The 25,587-nt window shown below is 39.0% G+C and overlaps 1 protein-coding gene across 1 annotated transcript in view; it reads left to right on the top strand.

The window, feature by feature from the left end:
- The window catches only part of TRIO (trio Rho guanine nucleotide exchange factor), a 245,629-nt gene that overhangs the window by 47,328 nt on the left and 172,714 nt on the right, over positions 1 to 25,587 (top strand). The window contains exon 2 of the mRNA XM_053999279.1: positions 21,934 to 22,008. Within this exon, the coding sequence (XP_053855254.1) occupies positions 21,934 to 22,008 (75 nt within the window). The remainder of the gene's footprint in view (positions 1 to 21,933; positions 22,009 to 25,587) is intronic.

The raw sequence follows: 25,587 nt of genomic DNA, 5'->3' as shown, positions 1-25,587 counted from the left end.
CCCCCATCTCTTAAGCATTATAGGTGAGGATAATGTAATCCGTTGGCTTGTCATTACACTTCTGAAGACTTGAAATGCATCAGTTGGTCAAATCGGGTAAGCAGAATGCAGATACCAGTGACTACCTGTGTTTAACTGGCAGTTTACAGTGTAAAAACCCCTGCAACAGAGCCACTGGAGTAAGGGAAAAGAGCTCCCTTCCTTTGCTTTGGGACAGAGCCTACAGTTACTGCATTGTAGGGATTGCCCCATGATGGAAGAAGCTTCCTTTAAAAAAAATATACTGAGAAGCTTTATGCTAAGATGGAGAGGATGCAAAAAGTTGAAACATTACATTAAAACGTAATGTGAAACATTACATTTTTGTAATGTTCAGAACTGTAATAGTATCACTTAACTGACTTCCAAAAATTGATATAAGTAATTTTTCATGGGTGGTGTTTTGAAGGGTTTTACAACCTAAAGTCTGCTACCATGTGTTCTCTGTGATAATCAAGCCTGCCAGATGTAAATTAGTTTGGGTATTTGCTCACCTGCAATACGGAAGGATTTTTCCAACACTGAATTGAAGTTTCTCTCCTGTGTTGGCAAGTCAAACCACTTGAATCAAGTGCAGCTAAGCCTATTGCAATCGTAATAGCCAAAAATGCTATAATAATCAGAAGCATTTGTGACATTATATTTTCTGTGATACCTGCACTGATTAATGCCATGTGATTAATTAGGAATGTCAGTATCACAACTGATCCCTCTTAGGCTACTATTGCTGTTTTACATATAGGAGTAGCAGAAGTCACTGTGGTCAAAACCAAAACAAATTATGAGTTCAGCACCTGACTTCAGTAGTCTTTATTTAAGAAAGTAGTTTCACCTATTTGGCAAAATCCCCTTTAGAAGCTGTTTTACTTTGCTTCCAGTCAGGGAAGATAGATGTGTTCCTGGAAAGATGATTTATTGTGGGCTGTAGTTTGCAAGCAAAGCACTTTTCACCTAACCATCCATTATGCTTATTGTATTTCTCAGCCTCCCAAGTAGAATGCCTTATTTGTCTGAAAATTCACTACAATTCCCCTAACAGGCTATGACTGTATCTGTTGGATTTTTGGCTTGTTATACTGAAATATGTAAAAAGGGCACAAACAACATTTCATACATGCACCTCCAGGATTGGCCAGTTTTCTTGGATAGAATGTTTGAAATTACAGAGAGCGGCCCTTCTCTTTGTTAACCTTTGGCAGAAGATTACTAAAGGGAAGTGGATGCAGTGGCTGAACTGCTGGGTTTCCACTGACAGGAGTAAATAAACCTAGAGTAGTTTATAATGTTTTACTACGACCTTACAATTTTGAACTAGATGACTGGTTAGCTCAAAATTTAATTGTTGAAAATGTTGCTATGATTTAATGGTCAATAAAATAATTTTTAGATCTTCTTTATATGTTTACAATGCTAGTGTTTCCTCTGTCACTTTTTTTCAGAGATCAATTTATAGGCCTGTGATACTGTTGGCATTTAACTGTGCCAGTCCATTGCCAATATTGCCAATCTATGTCTGTTTAACAACTTGCTGCAGTCACCTGGATTTTTAACAGGAAGGTTAATAATGTGATAAATACATGTGGTTTTCTGAGATGATTCACCATTTCCTCTAATTGTTCCCTGTTTTAAGTGTAAGCGTGTTTCTGGATGAGAAAATAAGAATATAACAATGAGAAATACATTTAGGAAATGTATTTCTAGGTGCTCAGTGGTAACCGTAGAAAGCTGGTCTGTAGACTTGGACTGTTGGAACAGATTGTGAAACTGAACAGTGACAAGTAATGTCTCCATGCACAATGAAATGGTTATGTTGTACTTTCCTTGCCAGGTCAAAAGATAAAATAGACTTTAGGAGCAATCAGTTCAAGGGGAAAGCTCTTGAAACAGTGAATTAGGGGATGTCCAAGAAAGTTTATCTGCAGAAAAAATGCCAGGTAGCAATGCAAAGGAAAGCAAATGTCCAGCTAGACTTGAAATAAGAGGTGGACATTGAGGGCCACAAGTAGTGCTGCTGCAACATTAAGAAAGGGAGAATAAAGAAGGAAAAAGCGCTGCTGCTGAGTGGGGTGGGTGGTTTAGTTTCCACTAAACCAGAGGTTGACTTCCTCAAAGCCTTCTTTTCTACCACAAAGATCTACCAGATCTACAAAAAGGATTCATGGAGGAGAGGATCAACCCATAGTGGATTGTTACAGTGTGGGGGCTGGGTGCTTGGTAGCAGCTTTCTATAGAAATTGCTGGCTGTCCTGTTGGACAGTAGGCTGAAGATGAGCCAGCAGTGTGCTCTAGCAGTGAGGAAGGGTAACAGTGTCCTGAGCTGTGTCTGCAGGAAGTTAGCTAGTAGATCGAGACTATCAGTTTTCACACGATATTCACTATCTGGAATATTGTGTTAAATCCAGCTGGTGAGCCACCAACATTGTTGGATTGGACACATTACCATGTGAGGAGAGGCTGAAGTTCAGTCTGGAGACCAGACAGCTTCAGGGATACCTAATCATAACTTTCTAACCAAGAAAGAGGGAACTGAGAAATCAGGTTCTTTATACATGTGATGGGAGGAACAAGAAACCTTCATGAGCTGAAACGTGGCAGGTTTTCACTACAAGGGTAATTGAGCTCTGGAAGAAGTCACCCAGAGAGGCTGTGGTACATGGCCTTGGGAAATTTCCAAGACTCAACTGCATTAAACCCTGAGCAACCTAGTCTGACCTCAGAACTGATTCTACTTTGAGCAGGAGACTGAGCTGTGAGCCTCTGAAGGATCCTTCCAATATGAGCCATTCTGTGTTTGGAGCCAGGATCCACATTATGCAGAGCCAGTGGGAGCTGCTTTGGCTTTCAGGGTCCTGAAATGTTCCGGGTACCCTTGTTACCTGAGAATTCTTGGATTACTTGTTTCAAGGCACAAGCTTCCCTTCACTTATAGGGTGAATTCGAAGGGTACCTGTTAGCCCAAATCCAATTCTCTCTTATATGCTCATGTAAACTAAAAAGAATGATTTAGAAATTTTATTGGGAAAAATGGAGTAAATTCTAACTTGATGATTTAATACTGCAATGATGCTTCAAGAAAAAATAGAAAACTAGCATGGGGATGAGACTGTGAAAGGATACAGAAAATGAGGGCAGTGGTCAGTTTATAGCTTCACCACGTGTGCTGCTGCTTTCGCTAGGTATGCAGGCTGTTGCAGCAGGATGTGGGTTTGTGCCTGGGAGACTTGTCTGTGTGTGCTGAGGGGTGAGGGAGCGGCTGGTGGTGGTCTCTCAGGGTTCCAAGCAGACACAGCTGGGCTCCTTCTTCCCTGTCCCCATGTTGCGAGCACCCAGGCTGTGCCAGGTAGTTGCTGGATAGAAATGAATAGTTGCAGGCCTGGCCCAAATGTGCCTGCCATTGCAAATGAAAGAGTTTGCTATGCAATCCGTGTTTAGCTTGGAGTTAGGTGGTGTGTATTAGACTTTTTTTTTTTCCAATTCTTTGGGGTAAAATAGTTTCTTTGATAGGTTTGCCCACATGATGTTGGCAAGGCCAGCTGTAGTACTACACAGATACTTACTGGCCTGTCACAGTGAGCTGCATTCATGTTCAGCATTAAACCCTGGCACCCTGTTCCAAGTTGAATTGCTTGCATAGTTGGCATAGTCTTACTGAAGTAATTGCTGATGTATGGAGCAGTGTTTTGTGGTAAAACACTCTTTCAAGTGCCTGAGTCATGTTAGAGGCATGTTGTCTGGAAACTGCTGAAAGAGATTCCTTGTTGGTTTCCTTTGTACTCTCATTTCCTGAAGAAGAACGAGGGGTTTATTAATTTTCTTTTTGTGTAGACTGACGTGGAATTGTGGTGGCCCTCAGCTAGGACAGGCTGTGTCCTAGGTTAGTTGGGAAAGGTATTAGTGGTGTGGATTGACACGCTGACTGTGACACAGATCAAATGCTTTCCCCTTTGTGTAGCTGACTGCCGGTGACACACTTTCTGATACGTGCATCAGGAAGCATTCTGCTACATGATGAGCACAGGAAAATAGTAGAAGGAGATTCTTTCTTGATTTTCTTAAAAAAGGCTTTTCTTAGTTATATAAATTTTCTTTTTTATGAGTTAATATGCTGTTAACTGCTTTAACAAAATCGTGCTGCTTTGTTTGGAAGTCCCAGAAACCAAAGGCAGGGTTTGCAAAGTATTGCCAAATGTATGCAGGAATTATCTGGCTTGTTCTTAATTTTGCTGTATAAGTTGTTAAACAAGTCTGCGGAAGACCAGTGCTGACAGGAGGCTGGAGTCTTTGTCTGCCAAAATACTTCTGTACAGTATGGCACTAGTATTCCACAGAAGAGTGTGAGAGAAAGGACTGTCTTAATTTGAGGTCATCATCTTAAATGTCTTTGAGTTCTTTAAGTACTGAAGTGGCAGTGCCTAATTTAAAGCAAATAAGCATATTACTTTTTTCCATGTTGTAAACTGGGTAACTTAGATAATGCAGAGGCCAAATCAGAATTCTGCTTTGCCTGAAGCATTAAGACAGCGGCCTGTGAATAGGGCTTAAACTGTAGCCTGATAAGATGTGGCACTTCACAAGAGCTGTCCTCGATTAGAGAAGTAGAGACATTGAGGCAGTTTGCCTGAAATGCTTCAGTTATGGCCTGGATTTCTTGTGCTAGCACATGTGTCAGTCTTGGGAAATGACTGAAATTTTTACATTGTTTTTCATGTTTTGTCCTTGACCTTTGTCCTTTGACCCACCCAAATGAGCCAGTTTCTTTTGTCTGAGTGCAGTAATCCCTCATTCTCCTAGATGGCATTAAGAAGTTTAAATCCATAGGTTATATTATTCAGGTATGTTGAATTTTGATTAGAGATGTTGAAAGAATAAATCATTATCTTTAAGGTGAAGTCAGACAGAATATTTTGTTCTTCACTGTACTTTATCTTACATTTTATCATCTGGTTCTGGAGGCATGACTTGTTACTCACCCTACTAATGCTTAGTTTGTTCTTAATTAAATTGTTGATGGAGAGTGTTATCTAAATCTTAAGTATGTCTTATGTTGAAATGATGAATTTATCAGCCAGTTAATAATTGTGCAGGTTATTGGTTTATATCTTAGAGTAGTAACTAGATTGAATACTGGGGTGTTGGTAGGGGTTTTTTAGTTTTGTTTTGAAAAAGGAATTTTTTGTGTTTTAGAAATCAGAATAAACTCAAAATATTTAACATCAGTTTTCATTTTCTAAGGCAGTGTGTATGTTGACCTTAGATCATGGCAGTATCTTTTTCAGGAGAATAAGCATTTCAGAAACTGGGGTAAGAATGTTCAGGGATAATTGAAGGAATCAATTTCAAGTAAATATAAGCAGAGATGAAATGATTAAGGAAATAATTTCAGATTTAGTTATATACTTACACAGGATCTCCTCGCTAGCAAGTTCTTATGTACACTAAGGAATTTTGAGTAACAAATCTAGATCATATAATGCATAAAAACAAATAATACGATTAAATTTACAGATGATCCAAATACAAGAAAACCCTGCAGATTCTTGAAGTTGACAGCTGTAAAGGTGGCAGTAGTAACTGAGAATTGTTAGTGGACATCCGGCTAGTGTACAGATTCTACAACTGAAATAGTAGGCTTGTGTAAGATGAGTGGGTTGACTGTTGAGTTTGAATTACATGGCTTGTTTTGCTGTTAGTGGTGGGTGGCTTAAGTCCAGACACTCAGGTGGTGAACTCTGGTATTCAGTTTTATTGGAGTGTAATTGCTTAAAGTAAAAGCATTACAAAGTTCAGTTTATTAAACTGAAATTTTAGATAAGGAGTAAGGAAGTGTATAACAATAATAATATTTTTCTTGCCACAGATAAATGCACAAAAGATTAACAGCTGTTATTTACAATAGCGGTCCTTTCTATTACTGAGTTTTGCAGTTACAAGATTTCTAGCAGGTCTCTAGACTTGTTTGTAGCCAGAAAGGAGACTATGTTTTTAAACTGTCCTCTGATCTGGGAACAGTTGCATCTGGGTATTACATAGGATTAAATAGCAATCATTGTCAAAGCCTATTTGGTAGTAAATCCAGGCAGAGCAACTGTTAAGCAAACTGACAGTCAAGCAAAGGGTACAGGCAGAAGATACTCATTGACAAGGATGACTTGGATTTGGAACATGTACTGTACCTTTTTTCATCTGACTGGTCAAACAAGTTTGAAAAATGTTTTGACTTGAAAATAGAAGATAGAAACCTAGCATTTATGGAAACTGCATCAAATTTACTGGGGTCATGAACTCAAATCTGAGTGTTTTGAAATAGGGATTAATTTTTCCTGATAAGGCATAAGGGTTTAAATTGCTGCTGTTCCCAAGCACTGTTTAGTTGTCTGTTGGCCACAGACATATTGAGTCTCTGGGGGTATGAACAATGTGTTCTTATAAATGGGATGCAAAACAAAAAACTGGTGTCCTGATACTTCTGAATGGTAAGTCACTTGAGTATTTATTGAACTTTGTGTTGTACTAGCATATTATTGTATAATACTCAAAATGAAATTGAATGTGTAGCTACAATGTGGTAAAATCATCTCTAGTTTTTATTTAATGACCTTGTAAGATGGAGAAACAGAAAACCTAGCTATGGTGGGTGAATCTTGACAGTGCTTGACAATGTGTCAAAGCAATTCTGTATTCTTTTACTCTCCAAATAGATGTGGGTAACACTTCATGTTTTAGTATGATATAAGTGATAATGGCAGCTATGGTATTAGGTGTCAATCAAAATAGAGTGCTTGTAATATTAGTCATCCACTGAAGGGAGCATATAACAGATACTGAACTCATTATGAAGAAGGAATGCCTGTGGTGTGTTCAGGGCAAATACCACTTCCAAGTAAAGGAAGAAGACTTTAGAGATAAAGGATGTACACAGATAAGCAAATGGCTGCCTGTGTCAAAATAGCATTGCTCACCTGACAACTATTTGTTTAGAGATGATCTTTGAGCCAGTTGTTTTCTTGCTCTAAAGCTGCTATTCTAGAAAGTGAAGAATTCAGAGGATGGCATTGTAGCTGACTGGCGTTATGCAGTAATTCTGGCCTTTGTAATTCGATCTGTGGCTTTCCGACAAGTGCTCCTGTCTGCTATAGGTTAATATTATTGTAATGTAGGGTTTCCATTGTGTTTCCCTTAAAAAGAAATAAGCATATCTTCTTGGAAACAAAGAGAGCCACTGAAGATCTTTCCTATCTGAAGACTCTAGCTGGCATATGACATACCGTTAATTTTACAGGTAAAGTACTGGACATGCCACAGTATGTTAAAATCCAAACTCAATTGAGCTGCTAATGTGTGGTACCCCTGAATAGAAATATATGGGTGCAGTTAGTTTATGTAACTAATTTCCTGTGTGGAAAATGGGCTGGAATTTCAGAACTGGATTAGCTCAATGGTCAGTTAGTAGAACCAGCTCTTCACTAATACACTGCTTTCCTACTGTACTTTATCAGTGTGCAGAGATACCAGGCATGTGTTGAATAAGTAGACCATATTTTCTCTTGGTTTTTTGATTGTCAGTTTAAGCATAAGGGACTTTTTTTTTTTAAGTCCGTATTATATGTGTCTTTTGCTATGTGATCTGTTACAGGCATATGTGTTAATTATAGGCAGTCACTTTGTTGATATCCCTGGGCATTCCTGCTGGAGGTGCACATACCCATGGGGATGGAATGCCCTGATGTTGACCTGTAACTGTCAGTCTGTCCCTTAAGGAAGACAAAGACGAGTGTGATTCAGCCTACATTTTTAAACAATATAATACGTAAAATGACTTAGAGATATTTGACTTAACATGGTAATAGTAGACTACTGACATGGTTCTGATTAATCAAACTGAGAATCCCCAACCTGGGGAAAACTCTGGCTTAAGCTGGCACTGCCACCAAAAGGGAATGTTCGCTGTATTATGCTTGTGACAATGCAGTTGCATGGAACTTGACAGAGCCCATTCCTTGGCTTTTGGTGTGTGCCGGTGCATGTTTGCACACATTTGCCCCCACAACCATTTCATGAGCTATCTATAACTGTTTGCACAGATGTTTGTACCAGAAAAATAAAAATGTTTTAGCTTGATATTGGACTTCTGAGTTAGCTTTTAATGGTTAAGTCTTAATGCTAATAATGAATTACCTCCTTTTTAAAAAACTACAAGTAAATTTCCTCTAAATCTTTGTGTACTAGCTGCCAATATTTACTTCCTGCCTGCCCTATCTCTATCGTATTGTATTAATATGTTTGATAGAAGAAGTTACAGTGTCTGGTATAATGAAGCCTTCAATTCAGTTGTAATCTATTGGCAGGTGCTGATAAACTACCAGGTAGCAACACTAGGCTGAACTGGAGAAATTGAAGCAGACTGGAAAGTTTTACTTCCTATCTAGAGGCTCTGTAGCAATTCTTTCTTGCTATAACTCTAATCTAAGAGTGATTCAATTATTTGGATATAGCAAAGCAAATACTCAGTGGAGATAAAGCGCTATTGTCTAGAATCATAAGCCATTTCAAACAGTTCAAGAGCAACAAAAACCAGGAAACCACAATAAACTTGACTGTCACATTTAATTGGAAGCCTTTATGAGAAATTGAATTTTTAAATACCAATGCCTTTTAATGTGGAATAGTATGCTCTAAATTGGAAAGGTAAAAAAAGGTCTGATAAGGTCGGGGAGCTTATATCCATAGAAAGTCATTGAGCCAAAAGCCTGACAGATGACAGTTCAAAAAAATCTGGATGCAAGAACAGACATTTGAAACGTCATTTTAATGGCAGTCGATAACCCGAAGAGGTCAAAAGCAGACCTTCTGTAAGGATGGGATTATCTCACATCTGCCAGCAACCCTCACATTTGGTGAGGCAACTTAAGCTTCTGATATTGGCCCTGTTTCAGAGCTCTCTTGGACTCATTCAAGGTAATTTCTTATAAATCCAAATAAACTTCAGCTCTGTTGATTTTGAATCTTAAGTGAACTTCCTTTACAAAACAAGGCTTTCAAGGGGGCAAGCAGAGATGCTGGATTGGGGTGCTGTAACTAAGGTTCCTAATGTTATCATGCTTATCATTATTTCAAGCATAAGTGACAAAGTCCTGTTGGTTCAAAGTTTTGCTTTTTACAAGCCTCAAGTACTTCATAATTGCTTTCCACAGATATTGAGATGATAGTACCACTTTAGGTCTGCTTTGAAACCAGAGCATTTTTGTTGTTGCTGATAGTATTAGTGTTCTGACTAACATACCCTGCTAGCTTGCTTGCTGCTCCTTCTTTCAAGAGTTAGAAGCCACAGAGTTAGTGTGTGATGCTCAGTTACTGAATTCAGAACTCAGTTGACACTGAAAATATACTGATTTGAGCTAATTGGGATAAATTTGTATACAACTGAGTTGTGTGTGGTAATGAACTAAGTCTTGTTTCTGGTTCTTGTGAGAATGGAAATACACTGAATCAGAGCATCTGCTGGAGGAAAGGGTCTCCAGACATCTCATACTGCTGTACATATACTTCAGGTTCTGTTCAGTAACTTCTGGACTAGTCCTCCTAGTACGTGTAAATGGATAGTAGATAAAATGCTCCATCTACTTTTATTACCCTTATAGTCAGGTACTGCCAATGAACTGACCTGTCATCAGCATGAGCAAGGTTGATGCAGTGGTAGTGAGGATAAAGTATATCAGGAGAACTGCATGTAGAAAGGACTTGGGAAGAAGATTTTAAATATCAAATGTATTACGTGATGCTGGTCATATACACTTCTGCTGAATTAGGGAAGCATAAAAAGGAGGCTGTTAGATGTATCAGCTATGAAAACTTTTGGGGGAGTCTGTCATGGAGAAGTTGCAGTCCAGGTCTTGCAGTCTAACTGTGCTGCAGTGCATAATGTTGGACTCAGTACACTTCCCCCTTTGTTAAGTCCCAAATATATTCATTATGTGTCTATACCAAAATGGCTTGTGCTGAAAAATGAAGTGATACTACTTCCTATTCAAGCTTACAATAGCTGCCAGGCAAAAAAAGACTCAGTAAACTCTGACATGAGTTAATATCACAGGATTTTTCTTTTAAATAATAGTAGATATGAGAGCTGGCAATTTGAATTGCATGTCAGGGTATTGGAGCTCAAAAGCAAGTAAGAACGACTTGTGTACAACAAAAGTGGCTCTGTACCAAAAGTAGTTTAGTAAAGAATGCTTCTTATTTAATAATGTGCAAAAAAAAAATATTTGCCAAACTAAACAGTATAGCAACTGTTGCTGTACTGATGCCATAAACTTGTATTTTAATGGGATGAGAAGGTTTGGGTGTGTAAATAATAAAGATGAAAACAGCTTTAGAGAAATCTAATTCCCCTTTTGTTACTGTTCTGTTACAGAAGTTAATATTTCTAATTAAGCTTGCTAGGTCACTTAGAAGTACACCTATGGACTGCTAATTGGTTTTAGAGTTTAAAATCTTCAGAGACAACTTTGTGAATATATAATGATGTCAGGAACTGAAGACATGAAGGCAGAGGCATTGTTAAAATCTTACCTAGTGCTTTTAAAATACATTGTAGACTTCTGAAGTAATGGATTCATACACATGCCAAAGTACTTTGCTGCTTTTTAATGCAATTAAAATGTTAGCTCCTATTGTTGTCTCAAAGAGCTTTTCCAGGAAATCATATGCATTTAGAATTTTTTGTAGAGTGAGTCAGTGTAGTAGAAGACCAACAAACCCTTTTAATTGAGCTTAAATTAGGCCAGTTTTGTGAACTTAACCACTGGAAGTTACAGTATTTTAATTAAATCATTGTCATTATCCTGATTTGCAGATGGTATCACATGGTATCTATAGGATACTGTATAATGCCTGGTAAGTCTCAGCATGTTCTTTAAAGGCATGGATCAGAGGAGCTTGAACATGCCCCTGTGAGGAATGCCCTCTATTGAAATAAAATAATATGGAAAACATCTGCTAGTATTGATATTTAGCAGGTAGTGTTATGGAGGTGAATGGCTGGATAGTTTGGGCATATAGCATCTTTGTATTATCCATGCTCTAGAAGACAGAAGGGTAAAGCTGTAGGTAAATACTTGTTGTCTGTGCTAGCAGAAAAGTAACTATATTTGTTACTTCAATGGGAGCAACCAGATAAGAGTCCATAGTTATGGTGTTAAAAATTTGAGTATGCAGTAGTGAATGCTCACAACTATTAGGCTGCATTTGTTGTGCTGGCAAGTAGCAGTCAATTTTAAATAGCTTTTTACTAGTTCGGTCTATAAATTGAGCAATATTTCATACATGATCTTTTTTAAGTTGAAGGAGAATTTGATTAGTGCACTTGGGAGTACAATGCAGTGCCCCTACTTTCAAATAACTGTTATTCCTAAAGTAATATAAATGTAATTAATTGTAAGAAACATTATTGGAACTGTGTGATGATGCATGTGAATATTAAAGCTGTAGAAACTGTTATCTGAATCTCTTTGGAACATGCTTGCTTTGTCTTGTCTGTCTTGGTATTGCATATTCTACATATCCTTAATAAAAATGAGATTGAAGCTTATTTACTCATGACTTGAGGATAGGTGAGCTGGTGAGAAATGCTGGATTTGGGTGCTGAGTTTGGGACTGTGCTTCTGACCAGAGTCGTGAAAGTGCACATTTATAGTAACATGTAGCTGTTTGCAGAAATGGAAGAAAGTGAAGGCAAGATGTTAATCTTTCTCATTGCAGTAACGTAGGCGCTGAGTAAGTTGGAGTTCACAAAGAAAACTCAGCCTTGATTTAGGTTAAATTTGTGTACTTCAGTAGCTATGTTAAATGTAGCTCTAATGAGATTCAGGCTGCTTGCCTTTGTCATCCGAAGGAGATAATCTGCTAGAACAAATTTGATAAATGAAGAATGAAATCTCCCTTTCTTAGTCGTGACAATCTGCAAAATCCTTTCTGTTTATTCTTCTCTGAAATCCGTTCATTAAGCTAAACGTGCTAAGGGTATTTTTCTTTCTAATGAAATTTCCCAAAGGGATTAGAAGGGGAGGATTTTCGGCAGTGCGGGGAGAGGAAGGTTGACGTGACTCCAAAGCGCTTCTTTTTCTGCCTTCGTGCGGTTTGGGGGATGGATGCGGGGATGCAGCTCTGGCAGCGCTCCCCCGAGCCGCGCGGTGGCTCAGCCCTGCACAAAGGCGGTGATGTAATGCGTGCTGTAATGCGCTGCGCGGTGCCGGGCGCGGTGCGGCGGGCAGGAGAGCCGCGCTGCCGCCCGCCCCCGCCGCTGCCCCGCGTCCCTCCCGCACTCCCCATCGAAGAAGCCATCGCTTCTTCGCCTTCTCTGCCTTCTATTGTCTTAAAAGCTTTTTTTTTTTTTCTTTCTTTTCTTTTCTTTTTTTTTTTTTTTTTAATTAACGCGGCATGTGTGGTGAGAACACACACCTGCTCAGAGTAATTCAAGCTAGAATTTCTAACGTAATCCTTGAGCAAACGAGACGTGTGTTGGACATCCCTTTTGGCATTCCGTGCTAAGCTTGCTCTCCCTTAAAGGCAGGGAGGGAAGGAGGGAGACAGGTTGCTGTTAGCAACCGCTCACGTACTAAAAGTGAAATACCCAAGCTTTAATTCCCCTGCGGACTCCTCATTGCTACTCTTTTTTTACAAATGGGCTCGTTCTAACGAGTAGCTTATGTTAATCAGTGTTTTAAGTAAAATCAGCTCAGTAAAGAGATAGAACAGGGAGATGCTCTGATATGAATGTTTATTTGCACCCTTCTAAATGCTTCTAACAGCCACACATCTGAAGTTTGAGGGTGGTATAAAACAAGCTGGGGACAATGCTTTTTTCTCTGTCATTTTACTGAATAGGAACTTGACTGTTTTTGCAATGCTGGATGAAGAAAAGCTTCTCCCCCTTCTTACTCACATAGATCTCGTATATGTGCATTGTAATGTGTTAGAGAAGCTGGGATTCATCCTACATTTCCTGTGTCTCAAGGCATTTGGAACTCAAGCTACTTACAGCTGCAAACTAATAAAATGGGAATTTGAAGGAATGAGAGCTGTGCACAAATCAGGTTATTTGGCATACATCTTGTTGCAAATGGCTAGTTTTTCCACAGAAGGAATATGAAATATCCTGCAAAGAAAGAAAGGGAAGGAAGGAGGAATATTAAACAAAAGAAAAAGGTCATTTAAATACTAATGTCTCAAATTATGAATTTAACTGAGTATAATTTTTGCATATGTATTTCTGTAAGGTGATGAAATGTTGTAAAAGTGTGTGCATACTTAAAAAGAAAGAAGGGTGAAGAACAGGAAAAATACCATAACCAATAAATGCTTATTCTTGGGATCTATGAATTATAGAAAACCCAAAAGTAGTACTTTATGGTATAAAAAGGTATTTTTACTGAAGAATATGCAGTCTGTTTTTGGGTATTTTGATGGGTTTCAGGGCTGATGGAAGTAGTTCTTCCTATTGTTGCTTAGGAAGAAACAATGCAGGATGATTTTCAAGCTGTTTTAAGTTGCTTATTTTTACTGCCCTTGCTGTAGTCTTCATCAATTTCACTGTGGAAAGAGATTTCTCCAGATGGTGGTTTGGAACAAGAGCCAAAGGACATGATCTAAAACGTTATGTTCCAGCTGTTGCTGCACAGAATTTAGAAGCTACTGGCTTCCACTTGATCTGTATTTTGAACAGCAAAATAAGTAAGATTGTTTACAGATCTTGTTGTTAAAACAACTGCGTGTCAAACCAGTCTTTTGTAGGAGGTTGGGTACCCTCCTGATAGCCCTGAAAGTTTAGACCCCTAGGCCATGAGTGTCTGTAGCAACAGTGAACAGGGAAAGTGCCTGACTGCAGTGAGAGCTGTGTGCTACTGATGGACACCCTGACAAAAAGGTTTGCTACCTCAGCAGGGCAGTGAATTGAAGTATCACAGCACTTAGAGATGGATGAGCAGTTCCCACCAAAACAAATGAACTTCCAACAATGTTGGCAGGGCAGCAAGAACAAATTGAACATTGCTAGAGGGACAGAAAAATTTAGGAACACAGCTCTTCTCATTTAAAAGAGGAAAACTGGTCAGATTTTGATAGTCCCATCCTAAGTTGCAGTTGGAAAATGGATGCTTGCACATTTCATAGGATCAAAGGGTTGGAATCTGGTTGGAAAGGACCTCACTACATGGATAACTCTAAACTTCTTGTTACACACTTAAAAGGAATTCACAGATTTTTAGCAAAGATTTAGCATTTGGAATTTTCCTTAACTTAGATTCTTAAGACAGTTCTGAAATAGATTTTGCAGCATACACCTGAAGTGGCTCATTTTCTGGTAATTGCTCCTAACTGAGGAATAGCTGAGTATGCCAGCTTCCAAGAAGAGCGAGGTTATTCAGTCAGTGAAGTTGATCTTGTCTGAGTATTTGCTGTCAAGTACACTAGCAGTCTTCCATTGGCCCACATCTCTCTGCATGACATTGTGCTTCTCCCATAATTTGCAGAGATGGGAGGTGTGTCCTGCTGTCAAGACAAAGAGGAGAGCTGTTGAAAATGGTAAGAGAGAACCTCTTAACACTTAGAAAATATGCCAAAACCCGAAAGTGACTTAAAGCTAGTAACCTTCTAATGAATCTCATTTTCTTATTTCAAGACAATTTCTCAGTTGTCTGCTTCTGTGAGGTCCTGGTTTCCTGCATACCAGCTCAGTACAGATGTGGTGCAGTTCCCCACAGCATGTATAGAGAGTGCATAGAATGCAAAACAAAATGGGAATAGGAGGCACGTTTCTGTGAGCTGTTGTGATTAAAGTGAGAGTTTGAAGGTATAATGTTTTTTGATGAATGGGTCTTGAGCCTGATCAGAGCTGCAGGGAGTCAAAGGTGTACTCCTGTAGTTGCTTTGAATTCAGTACTAGGATCTTAACATTAAATGACTACATTAAATACTTTGCGTAAGCTCATGACTAAGGCTGCTGGCACAACTGAAATCATGCCGCTTCCATGGTATGCACCTAAACTATCCTCGTTGAAGTCCCCCGGTGATTTTAGAATCTGGACTGAGAAAAATGAATGACAAGGTTACTAATGTTGCCTGGTGATCTGTATGCCATGAAAAAAACCCTGCTGATAGTTCCTTGTTAGCTCTAGGAAGAAAGATCTGCAGTCTTAAAGATGCCATAACAGGTGTACCTAAAAGTTAGTGTTCCTGAGATGATTTTGAAACTCGTCATCTGCAAGCTCATGGAGCTTGAGAAAAGATAGGAGAATTGCAGTATTCGCCGTAATTTTCCTGAATTCTCTTGCTTTGTTGCAATGTGAAAGATGGAGTGAGATTTCTGAGCAGCACTGAATGTAGGCAATGTCTATAATGGGAAGCAGTAACAGTGCAGTTGGTGAATTGACAGCTCTGATTGCTCTATGAATCCTTTACTTGCATCCAGAAGTTAAGCCTACCATAAAAGTGAAATTGGCACTTCAAATACTTGAGTTAAAATCAAGGAAAGCTATCAGTAATCGCATCATGCAGTAACTTTAGTTAACCTTTTGCTTGCCTTTGCCACCCCTTTGGGGTATATTCTCACTTACTGATGGGTTTTTGCCATTTGCTGCTTATGAAAGCTCAGTTTTCTTTATCATCTTTGTCTTAGTAGTCTGATTCCATTTATGAACCCAAAGACTTAGGGAGTTCAGCAATCATTTTTTCTGAATGTGATTGAAAAAATAAAAGAATCTAATGGTTCTGCTGACTTAATTATACTGATTTCTCTGTGTTAACTTCAGAATAAGAATATAGAAATTTTCACAGTGGCTGCTTGTGAATCTCCTCGTATCTTGTTTAAAATTATTTCTCACTGATTAATATCTTATTTAGAAATCTACTCGCTGATTGATTTTTTTAAAGCCTCTCCATTTTAAAATGGAGAACAGGAACCTGCTTTGTGCTTTCTTTCTTGACACTTGAAAAATGTGGGATGTAGTGTGTAAGTTAACTTGCAGCTGAGGTTTAGCATACACAGTTGTTAACTGATAAACAAACTTGAATAAATCTGTAGGATTCTGGTATTTAAGATCATCTTTAAAATCTTCTGGGATGTCATCATCTTGTGATATGGGGAATGAATAAGGGTAAATAATGAAACCCTAATCAGTCTGTTATGCACTAATCTAATTACATTTGAGCTTCTCTACACCTCTTATTTTCCCCCCTCCTCTTGCTTGATTAACTAAGAAGCAATTTGTCGTGAAATGTAGTTAGGATAGTTGCACAAATAAAGGGAGAATAGTTTAGATTTCAGTGTCATGTCATTGATATAAGTCATGCTGTGAAATAGAAAAAATGCTAAAGACATCAACATCTTGGATTCTTTTTGCTTAAATGTTGAATAGCTACAGTTTGGAGATTTTTCTGTTCCAAGATAAGGCTGAACACAAAGGGACTGACCAGTGGTTGCAAGGAGTTGTGGAGAATGGTTTGCAGTTATGACTCCCTTGCCTGGGTGAAGGACGTTGGTGCTTTGGTTGAGAAACTGTGTCCTTCCCACCCATGGAAGTTGTTCTATCTCGTCTTTTAGCAGCTATTTCTTTTCACTTAAGACTAACCTAGATCAGTCCAGTTGTTACCCAGTAACAGGTAATTAGCAGTTCTGAGTGCAATTTCTATGTGTGTTTTCTTTTTTCCTTCCTGTAGATCTTAGCATAGCACATGGATTTTTGAGCAAAAGTCTATTGGATTAGGTCCATTGGAGTGAATAGAGTACTCTGTTGGAAAATAACTCACTGAAAGATGTTCCTTCGATCCAGCATAGGATTTCTTTCAAATAAGAGGTGGGGGTTGAAGTCTGGTGCTAGAGTTAGCAGCCTGGCAGATGAGGCACTTGCTTTTTGCTGATGACACAACAGGGAGTCATTCTGAAGTCTAAAGAGAACCTAAAGCATCAAAGTAATCTGGGTTGAGTCTGGCTTTTTTTGTTTGTGCCTGTTCAAAGATATTGTTTTTATTTGCAAGGTGAAAAGCAGTTGTGTCATTAAGAGTGTGAGTTTTTAGGATAAGAGCATTCCTTTTTGGCGTTTGTGTTTTTCTTCAGCCACGTTTCAGAAAAATTTCAAGTCAGTTGTGTGTGACAGCAATGGATGAGTCTTGGTCAACATTTTGGTTAAGAGATAGTGCTCTTAGTCTCAATTTGAGTCTTTTTGTTGTCCTAATTTCTGTTCCCATATTTTATGTTTGTTGCCATAACTGAACAATGCACATCACTGAAGCTACCTCTGAAGTAAACACTTCAGTATTCTTGGGGGAGCCGTGCTTCTTGGGGAAGCTGTTTTCAACATTGGTTTGTATCACAGTTCTGTAATCAAGTTGTTACCTCAAAAGATGTGTGTAAGGTAATTTTGTATGCTCCCCTGAATTGTGTGGCTGACTAGTTACTGATCTTCGCAGTGCAAGATGATTAGCACAGTTACCTCGTTTCCTTCAGCCTCAGCATTAATCCTGCATTTGTCCGGGTTGTGTGAATTGCCACACTGAGTACCTATTTCCTGTTACCCCTCTAAAGGTGACTTTCTTGATGTGTTTCAATACTGGGAAGTTTCAGCAAGCTGGGTATCTGGGGAGGAGCTGAGTTCCTGGAATGCTGTGAATTCTAGGCCAAAGGGGGCCATGTTACACAGGGTTACTCTCTGTCCTCCAGGGCAGATGGACAGGCAGCTCTGCAGCCAGGTTGTCACCATGGGATTTGGGAACACTTGCAGTCCAAATGAGAAGGGGCTGTCCTGGCCGTTCAAATAAGGGGCTCTCTGAAACCTCGTAGGTTGATATCTCTATCCCAAAATGTTGTATTTTCATGGGTCTTTTAACTTGGATAAGATTATATATTGCAGCAAGTTATCTTAGCTTCATACAGCGTGAGAAAAAGGGGTTAATATAGACAAGTCTGCTGAATTTGGCTACTTGATAGTGTCTTCAGGCTCTGAAGTTGTGGGGACAAAGAGAAAATGGCGTGTTTGTGGGGTAGACTTCTTAATTTTCCAATGTATAAAATGTTTAGGTGACTGTTTCTTGATTCCATGTTGTAAAGGTCTTTAGTTGTGTGATACAGCATTTAAATAGCTGGTTTTTGTTAAGGTTCTGTTTAGTAGGAAACTGTATATGATAACTCAAGGGATTGCGTAATTGTGTAATTCTTCATGAGGGCTGGGGGGAACCTCCGATATTGAAATGGACTACATAATCGTGTGTTACTAATTCTACTGAATATACTGAAATTAATTATTAATTAGCATAATTTGAGCTTCTTCCCTCTTTGCTGGTAGTTAGGCAAAAGCACGTGTATGGTGTATGTTACAACAGAAGGGCATCCACTCCCTACTAAAAATGTGAAACTGTGAAATGAGTATTCCTTTAATAGGTATTGAAAATATGAAGGACGATTTTCCAGTTTAAGACTGAAATGGTCTTTAAAAGACGTAGGATTTAATATGGAAAGCAACGCTTTTAAAATCAGAGTGCCTTTTTTTAGGTGGAAGAGCATAAATACGTGCCATAGGTACATATTGTGCTTCCAAAGGGAGAAGCGTGTGCCGTGGGAACGATAGCCGCTGGAATCCCGTGCTTGCCGAGCCGTGCCGTGGGGATCGGGGATCGCCGTGGGGATCGGGGATCGCCGTGGGGATCGGGGGTCGGGGATCGCCGCGGTGCCCGCCCGTGGCTGCGCGGGGCGGGAGCTGCGGGCACTGCGGCGGCACCGCGGCGGCGGGAGCTGCAGCCGGCCGGCCCGGCAGGGATGACATCACCCCCAGGAGCATGTGATGCAGCCGGCTGGCGCGGAGGATGCTGAGCTGTGGAGGGAGAGATTGGTGCAGATATTTATGGCATTTCATTTGAGTGTGGTAAATGCCTTTTAATTTTTTTTTTCTAATTAAATCCTCAAATCCTCACATCCACGAATGTTTTGTGGAGAAGAGGCTTTGAAAAGGGGGAGGGAGGACCCACCCCAAGCCCTTAAGACCTGCTTATATTGCTGGTTTTTGTTTTATTTTTGCTTTGTTGGAGATAAAAACGATACTTTCCTGCCGTATTCACCCTCCTTGCTCCCCAGCATTCTTTCATCTGTTGTAATCCCCACAGTCTTTTCAGTTAAGCTTTAACACTGCAGAACTGGAATAAAAATAGACTGTTTAGAGCAGCAGGAATATGATAATCCAAGGCAGTCAGCCTTAAGGATATGCAGATGCAGAACATGAGCCAAGCACTAACGTATTTGCTAGGGTGTTTACCTTGAGCGGCCCCTTAATAGTCAGAGAAATGTTAGCTAAATGTTTCTCGCTTCTTACATGCCACAGGCAAAGTAAAACCGTGCAGCTTCTGCGCATCATCATCCGAGGTGAAGTAGTTTAAGGGCCTAGAAATCTGAGCAAGCAATTGTGGTAACATCAGTGTCTTGGGTAATTTTGAGCTAAGAGAGACAGCAAAGTACGGCACTAGTTTCTGCATGCTTTTTAGGTGAGGAGAAAGTGTTTTCTACCTCTGAATTTACTGTAAAGAAAAAGAACTGCCATGGTTGATATGAAAGCTGAGCATGCTAAATTGGCATTAAGCTTATGGTGAGTAGCTCAAAGCACATAAAAAAAAAAAAAAATTAACTCTGCAAGTCTGCCTGTATGCCTTAGCAGTCAACGGAAGCCCAAATATTTCAAGGTGGAAAAGGGTATTTGCTGTCTTTTTAGGTGACTTATTTAAACCCAGGCTTTTTCTTAAAGCTATTTAGAGTTCTAGTCCATAACAAACAGAAATGTAGTAGGAACAAAACTGTAGGCAGTTTCAGTAAAAGGCTGATAACCATAGCCAGTTCTCTGGAGGAGTAATAATGCATGAGGTTCTTTTCACTGTGTCTTAGACTCTTGAGAGCTTAAGTGCAAACATGAAAGTAAACCCTGCACTGCTTTGCCAGTCTGGAGTTGCTGCGTAATTGCAAAATACTGTCCATCATGTTGAAACCCTCCATGCTGTGTGGTTGACCAAAAAACCAGTTTTCCGTCTAGCCTTTCTGAAAATACGTACTGAATTTTGGGATTGTTTTGGTCGGTGATATCCATGGAAAAAACAAAGAACTAGCCAGGGAACTTCCATCTAGCTGGAAATTGATTTGTTTTGTTTTCTTTTGTTTGCATTCTTTGAGTGCTGAGATAATGCCCTGGTTGAACACTTCAGTTATGGTGAACTTGAGGGACCCAATGCTGACAGACATTTGTCTGAGCACGTTTTAAAAATCCCCAGTCATGGATAGGCCGTAGTCTTCCATAGGCAATCCTATGTGCTGTTCAGAGTTCTTTCTTTTACAAAATTTCCTGCTGTCTAGTAAACTTCTTGCTGTAATTCTAAGCTTTTAAATTCTGTAGGTTTTTGTCACCAGTAGGCTTTATGTGTTCTGAGGACTGCCACCACATCTTCCTGCAGTTCTTCAGGTGAAACAGATGCATAGATGATGGCATGCAAACACCTGACCATCTTTGTCCCTTGGGTGTTGTGCTTGGTGCACCCTGGGTCTGTTTGAAGGGTAGTGCCCATAACTAGATACTGTAGTGGCACAGAAGTCTTGGTACTGCTCTGTGCAGTGGAAAACCTCTGAGGTAATTTACATATGTGATGCCCTCAAATATAGGTCTTATATTACTTGATGACACTAGTTTGATACCTTCAAGTTTTAGTTTAGAGGTGCACAGCTTTTTCATTTAAACTCAGAACCTCAGACCAAAGGGTATGAAGCATTTGGATATTTTTGAGGAGGAAAAGTCTTAACAGCACTTTTGTGCTTCAGTAGTTATAGAGAAGCAATGAGCTTCCCACTTACCCCAGCAGAGGTACTTTCTTTGGATATAGGATTATTTTAAACACACATTAATCCAAAGAGACCAGGAAGGGTTGTACACAAAAGTTAGTTGAAGATGTGTCATCCAGTTCTATTTATAAGATGAACAAAATCCTATTGGCCAATATGGCCAATCTGTATTGTACAGGTGAAATATAATGTAAAAAAATGCTTCCTAAATCTTCCTTGTCAAAGAAGGAAGAACTTTAGAATTTGGCCACAGAACTAGAGTAGTAGAAATAGGAAGCAGAGAAGGAGGGACAAGCTGGTGATGTGCTGCTTTGCAGCATTGACTGTAATCACTCACCTTGGTCACAGTGTCATATCACATGTATGTACAGAGTTAGTATGGTAAAATGTCCTCTTAGTTGCAAAATGCTGCTCCTGTCAGGCACCAGAAAAAAATTCTGCTTACAGAAGTGATTTAAGAAATGTTGCATGTAAATAGTGTTGGGGATTTTTGGTGGGTGTTTTGTGTTTTTTGGGTGGGTTGGGGTTTTTTTGGTGGGGTTTTTTGTTTGGGTGTTTTTGTTTGTTTGTCTTTGTTGTTGTGGGATTTTGGGTGGGGTTTTTGGTTTGGGATTTGGGGTTTTTTTTAATGGTAATTGTTCTAAGCAAACCTACTTCTTATAGCTTGATACTCTTTATCCCTGCTAGGAAAAAAAAAAAAAAAAAGTGGGATTTGGAATGCATAAAAGCCATGGGATCCATATGATAGTTTTTATTAACTGATGAAAAAGGCTAATTCTGGAATCTTGTTTTCTACTGAGGCTTGCTAACAGGCCTTGCTATTTGAGTTAAGCTGGTCAAAGTGATGACTTGCCATTAATATATCTTTAAAGTTTAGTTTATTTTTGGACAGACTTTTATTGTAAGGTTATCTTAATTCCTGTAATCATAACATTCAGAATGTATTCCAAAGGTAAATGTTTTTCAGTGCATTCATTAAATGTAGAAGCTAGGCTTGTCTGAATTTCTGACTAATCATCTTCTCTTCTTTTTTTCAGGGTTTCGCAAAAATGATGAAATGAAGGCTATGGAAGTATTGCCAATTTTAAAGGAAAAAGTTGCATACCTTTCAGGTACAGTTTTTTTTCTCTTGAAGAATGCCCAACTGTGTTGTTAGTAGCATGTAAAATAGTATTTTAAATACTTTAAATATCATTACAAAGTTCATGGAATGCTAGGGCAGCACTGATTCCTGTTGGATATCCTAAGCATAACATAAGCGTTTTGAAAGGCATAATAAAGGAGGTATGTTTTCTTGAATGTGGAACGTTGCCAGTTTTTGTCTTGGTCATGTTAAGTCCTGCATTCCCCCTGGCCACACATCATTATTTACAGCAACTTAGAACCTTCTGTACCAACATCATATTCCTTTTCTTATTTCTGGTTCTTCTGATGGGGAATTTTACAGAGATGCCTTTGTTATTGACCCATCTGCAGCATATTTTGGAGAAATATGTCTGTTGCAGAAGTGAACTTCAGTTGCCTGTCTTTTGAAGCACACTTAGTATTTTCATGGTGAACTGACTTAGCATGTAATTTTAGGTAATTCCAGCATGCACATTGAATTTGGTTGGTTACTGAACAAGGAATAGCAGGAGAATTTAACAGTGGGATTTATATGAGTTAGTATCATAACTTAGTCTATAACATTATAAGTAACTTTACTTGGTGAAATGATGGGCTGAGGTGCTTATTTTTGTAAACTGCTTTTTACTCTTTAAGAGTGTATGGATGTACTCTTTGCTGTGCATGGATGCTGACACCTGCAAGCACAGCATGTAGTACATAGTACTTTATCCTGTCCACTCTGCCGAGTAAAGTAGAGGTACAAAGCAAAAAAATGTGTGGATGAAGGTTTTTCTTTGTTTATTTTCTTTTTTAAATTTTTTTTTCTTAAAATATCCTAGCAACTGTAATGAGTAAGCCAAATTTTCCTGGTAGCTTGGGAATTGTAGTACTGGTGAAGGCTTGCTTAGAACTCTTATTTTTAGAGGGAAAGAAGAGGAGAAAAGGGGGTTAAGCACAATATTTCAATCCCTCATTACTTTTTGGAACTTATCTTATGTAATTGAATGAAAATGAAGTCAGTTTTCACTCCAAAACCTCTGAATTTTTAAGTTGTCCAGTACTTAGTTTAGACCCCTTAGAAGGGACCTGAAAAATGATGGGTTTTTCTAATGTTAGTTCGTAAGCAGATGGCATTCTGAAAGGCTTTAATTCAGTGAAAGTGAAATGGGCCAAATGAAAGATGAAGATAAATTTAAGGGGAGATGATAATTTGTGAACCAGAACAGAGGAGGTGTTGGCAGAAATAAATGATTGCCAACTTGCCTGTGTGAAGGTAGCAACTCCTAATGGAAGAATGGAGCAAACAGCTGTGGGCAACAAGACTGGCTAAAACTGATCTGCCAAAATCCATAGTTTCACATTTCCCTTGCAAGTGAAACTCAAATGGAACGAGATTAGTAGTGCAAATGAATTAAGAAACCCTTAAATACAACAACCTTCAACAGTACTCTTCAGTGTATTCTTCCCCTTCCCCCAGTAAAGTAGCACCACCACTAGAACTTAACCACTGTGCAACTAGAACTGTGAAGCTTTGTACCTGGGAACACAAAGATATTTGTTCATTTCATTTCATTCATTTGGTTTACTGAACAGATTTTCACCTAACTGAGAAGTAAACTGCTTGAGCACTGGATGTCTTACCACTTGAAACAGTTACATCTCTAGGCTTTTCTATGGAGTACAAATAGAGTCTTGGATGCATTTTTTTTTTTTTTTTTTTGTGTTAAATTTAAACTGAAACCTGTCAAAGTACAAATAGTCACATATCTCTATACATACCTAAGCAAGGAGAGCATTTTCTTACAAGGTGCAGTTATCTTGGTTTTATATAAGGAAATAGCCCTTGGTAACTTGTCGTGCCATAAAAGCCAACTCTTTAGCTTTCTTTACCAGAGTACTTTGTAACTAGGTTAAAAGGTATTTCTTAAAAATGCACTACTCAGCCTGTTGGATTTTAGTGCCATTTGGAGGCCATCGAAAATACTGCTGTTAGTGATGTGCACTAAAGAGAAATGATGCATGTTAGGCGACTCATGTGAGTTACCAGATAGATGTTTGTGTGACACATTTTGGCATAAACAGAATACCTCCATAGTGGGGTGCGGCAGTGTATCAAAGGAAATGGATTAAAATGGAAGTCTTACTGATGAAAGCAGTAGTAGTGTAGTATGTTTTTGTTAAACATTAATAGAAGATTGAGTTGGATAAAGACTATTGCAAGACAGGAAATTCCCACTGATGCCTCATGCATTGTTGCTTTTAACTTTCCCATTTGTATATGACACAGGAGCATCAGGAACAAAGGAAATGAGAGTTAGTTATTGTAAAAGGCCTAAGAAAGCTGTCATTAGAGCTGATGAAAAAAACCCAAGTCTTAGGAACTTTTTTTTTAAATTATTATTTGCTACGTGGTTTAAGACTGGATAGTCAAGTTCTTTTCATCTAAAATCAAGGCTGTATTAATTTATTACTCACCTAGGCCCAGAGTTTGTACAACAAAGTTTGTCTCTGATGTACAAAAGTTTCAGGATATGATTTATCAGAAATTTAAGCACCATTTTAAAAAATGGGCTTCTTCTGTGACGTACGTGGAGCTGGAGCCAACTGAAGGGGCATCCAGAATGACATAAAAATGCCATATTGAAAAACTGCATGATACCGGAGTTGCAGAGTGGGAAAGTCCTGGAGGACTGGTCTGAGTTGACTGCATGTAACAGGACATTTGCATAAAATGCTCAGAGAGTGTTAAAGACAATTCAGCTTATGCTTTTGCCAGCTAGCTGCTGCTTTTTAAAGAATACCCACCCTAAGCAATTTTTCTGGGGGACTGGAGTCAGTAGCACTTACCAGTTGAAACTGGTAGACCTGAAGGTAGTGGCCTATGGTGCAATGAGGAGAGAGATCATTAAGGGCTGTAGCAGGCTATCAACTACTCTTGGTAGCCTTGGAACCCAGTGATGGCTCTGGAGCTCAGCAGGGGCCTTGGCTGTGGAACTCTGTCTTGTCATTTATCATTCCTTTCTCTTACAGCTGCTGTCTTGTTGTGGTTTTTTTGTTTTTTTTTTTTTTTTTCCCCCTGTCATTTGCTATGTGCAAATCCTCAAAGCTCTCTGCGTGGCGAGTGAGTCAGGATGGTCAAGACTTGCCTATCTCCATTAGAATGAAACAACTACATTTTTCATCTTATGTCTCTCTTAAGAGGGTCATGGAAGATAAGAATATGAATTTCCTTTTGAATTTTGCTTTCTGGCATTGTAGCTTGATGGAGATTCAAAGATGCTTTTGCCTCTTTTGAGTTTCATTTAGTGTCTGACAGGGAGCATGTCCAATGTAGACAATCTCTAGAGACTTTGACAGCCAGGCTTAGTGTCTTTGGCAAACACATGCTAACTGTGTTGGAGGGGATAGTGATGAATTTTTGAGTTACTGGTATTATTTATTGTTTTTATATTTATTTTTATCTTCGCTTGACCTTCCTTTCTAAGTAATTTTTGAAAAACTTTGTTTAGCAACATGGAATCACAATGAGAAGCTGATTTGAAATGAGAAATTCTGGGCTGAAGATAGTGTTTTTCTGCGTTTCC

This window comes from Vidua macroura, chromosome 1 (genome assembly GCF_024509145.1).
Source record: "Vidua macroura isolate BioBank_ID:100142 chromosome 1, ASM2450914v1, whole genome shotgun sequence".
In the NCBI taxonomy this organism is placed as follows: Eukaryota; Metazoa; Chordata; class Aves; order Passeriformes; family Viduidae; genus Vidua; species Vidua macroura.
Note: the sequence above shows the minus strand (reverse complement) of the source record. Positions and strands in the feature narration are given on the sequence as shown.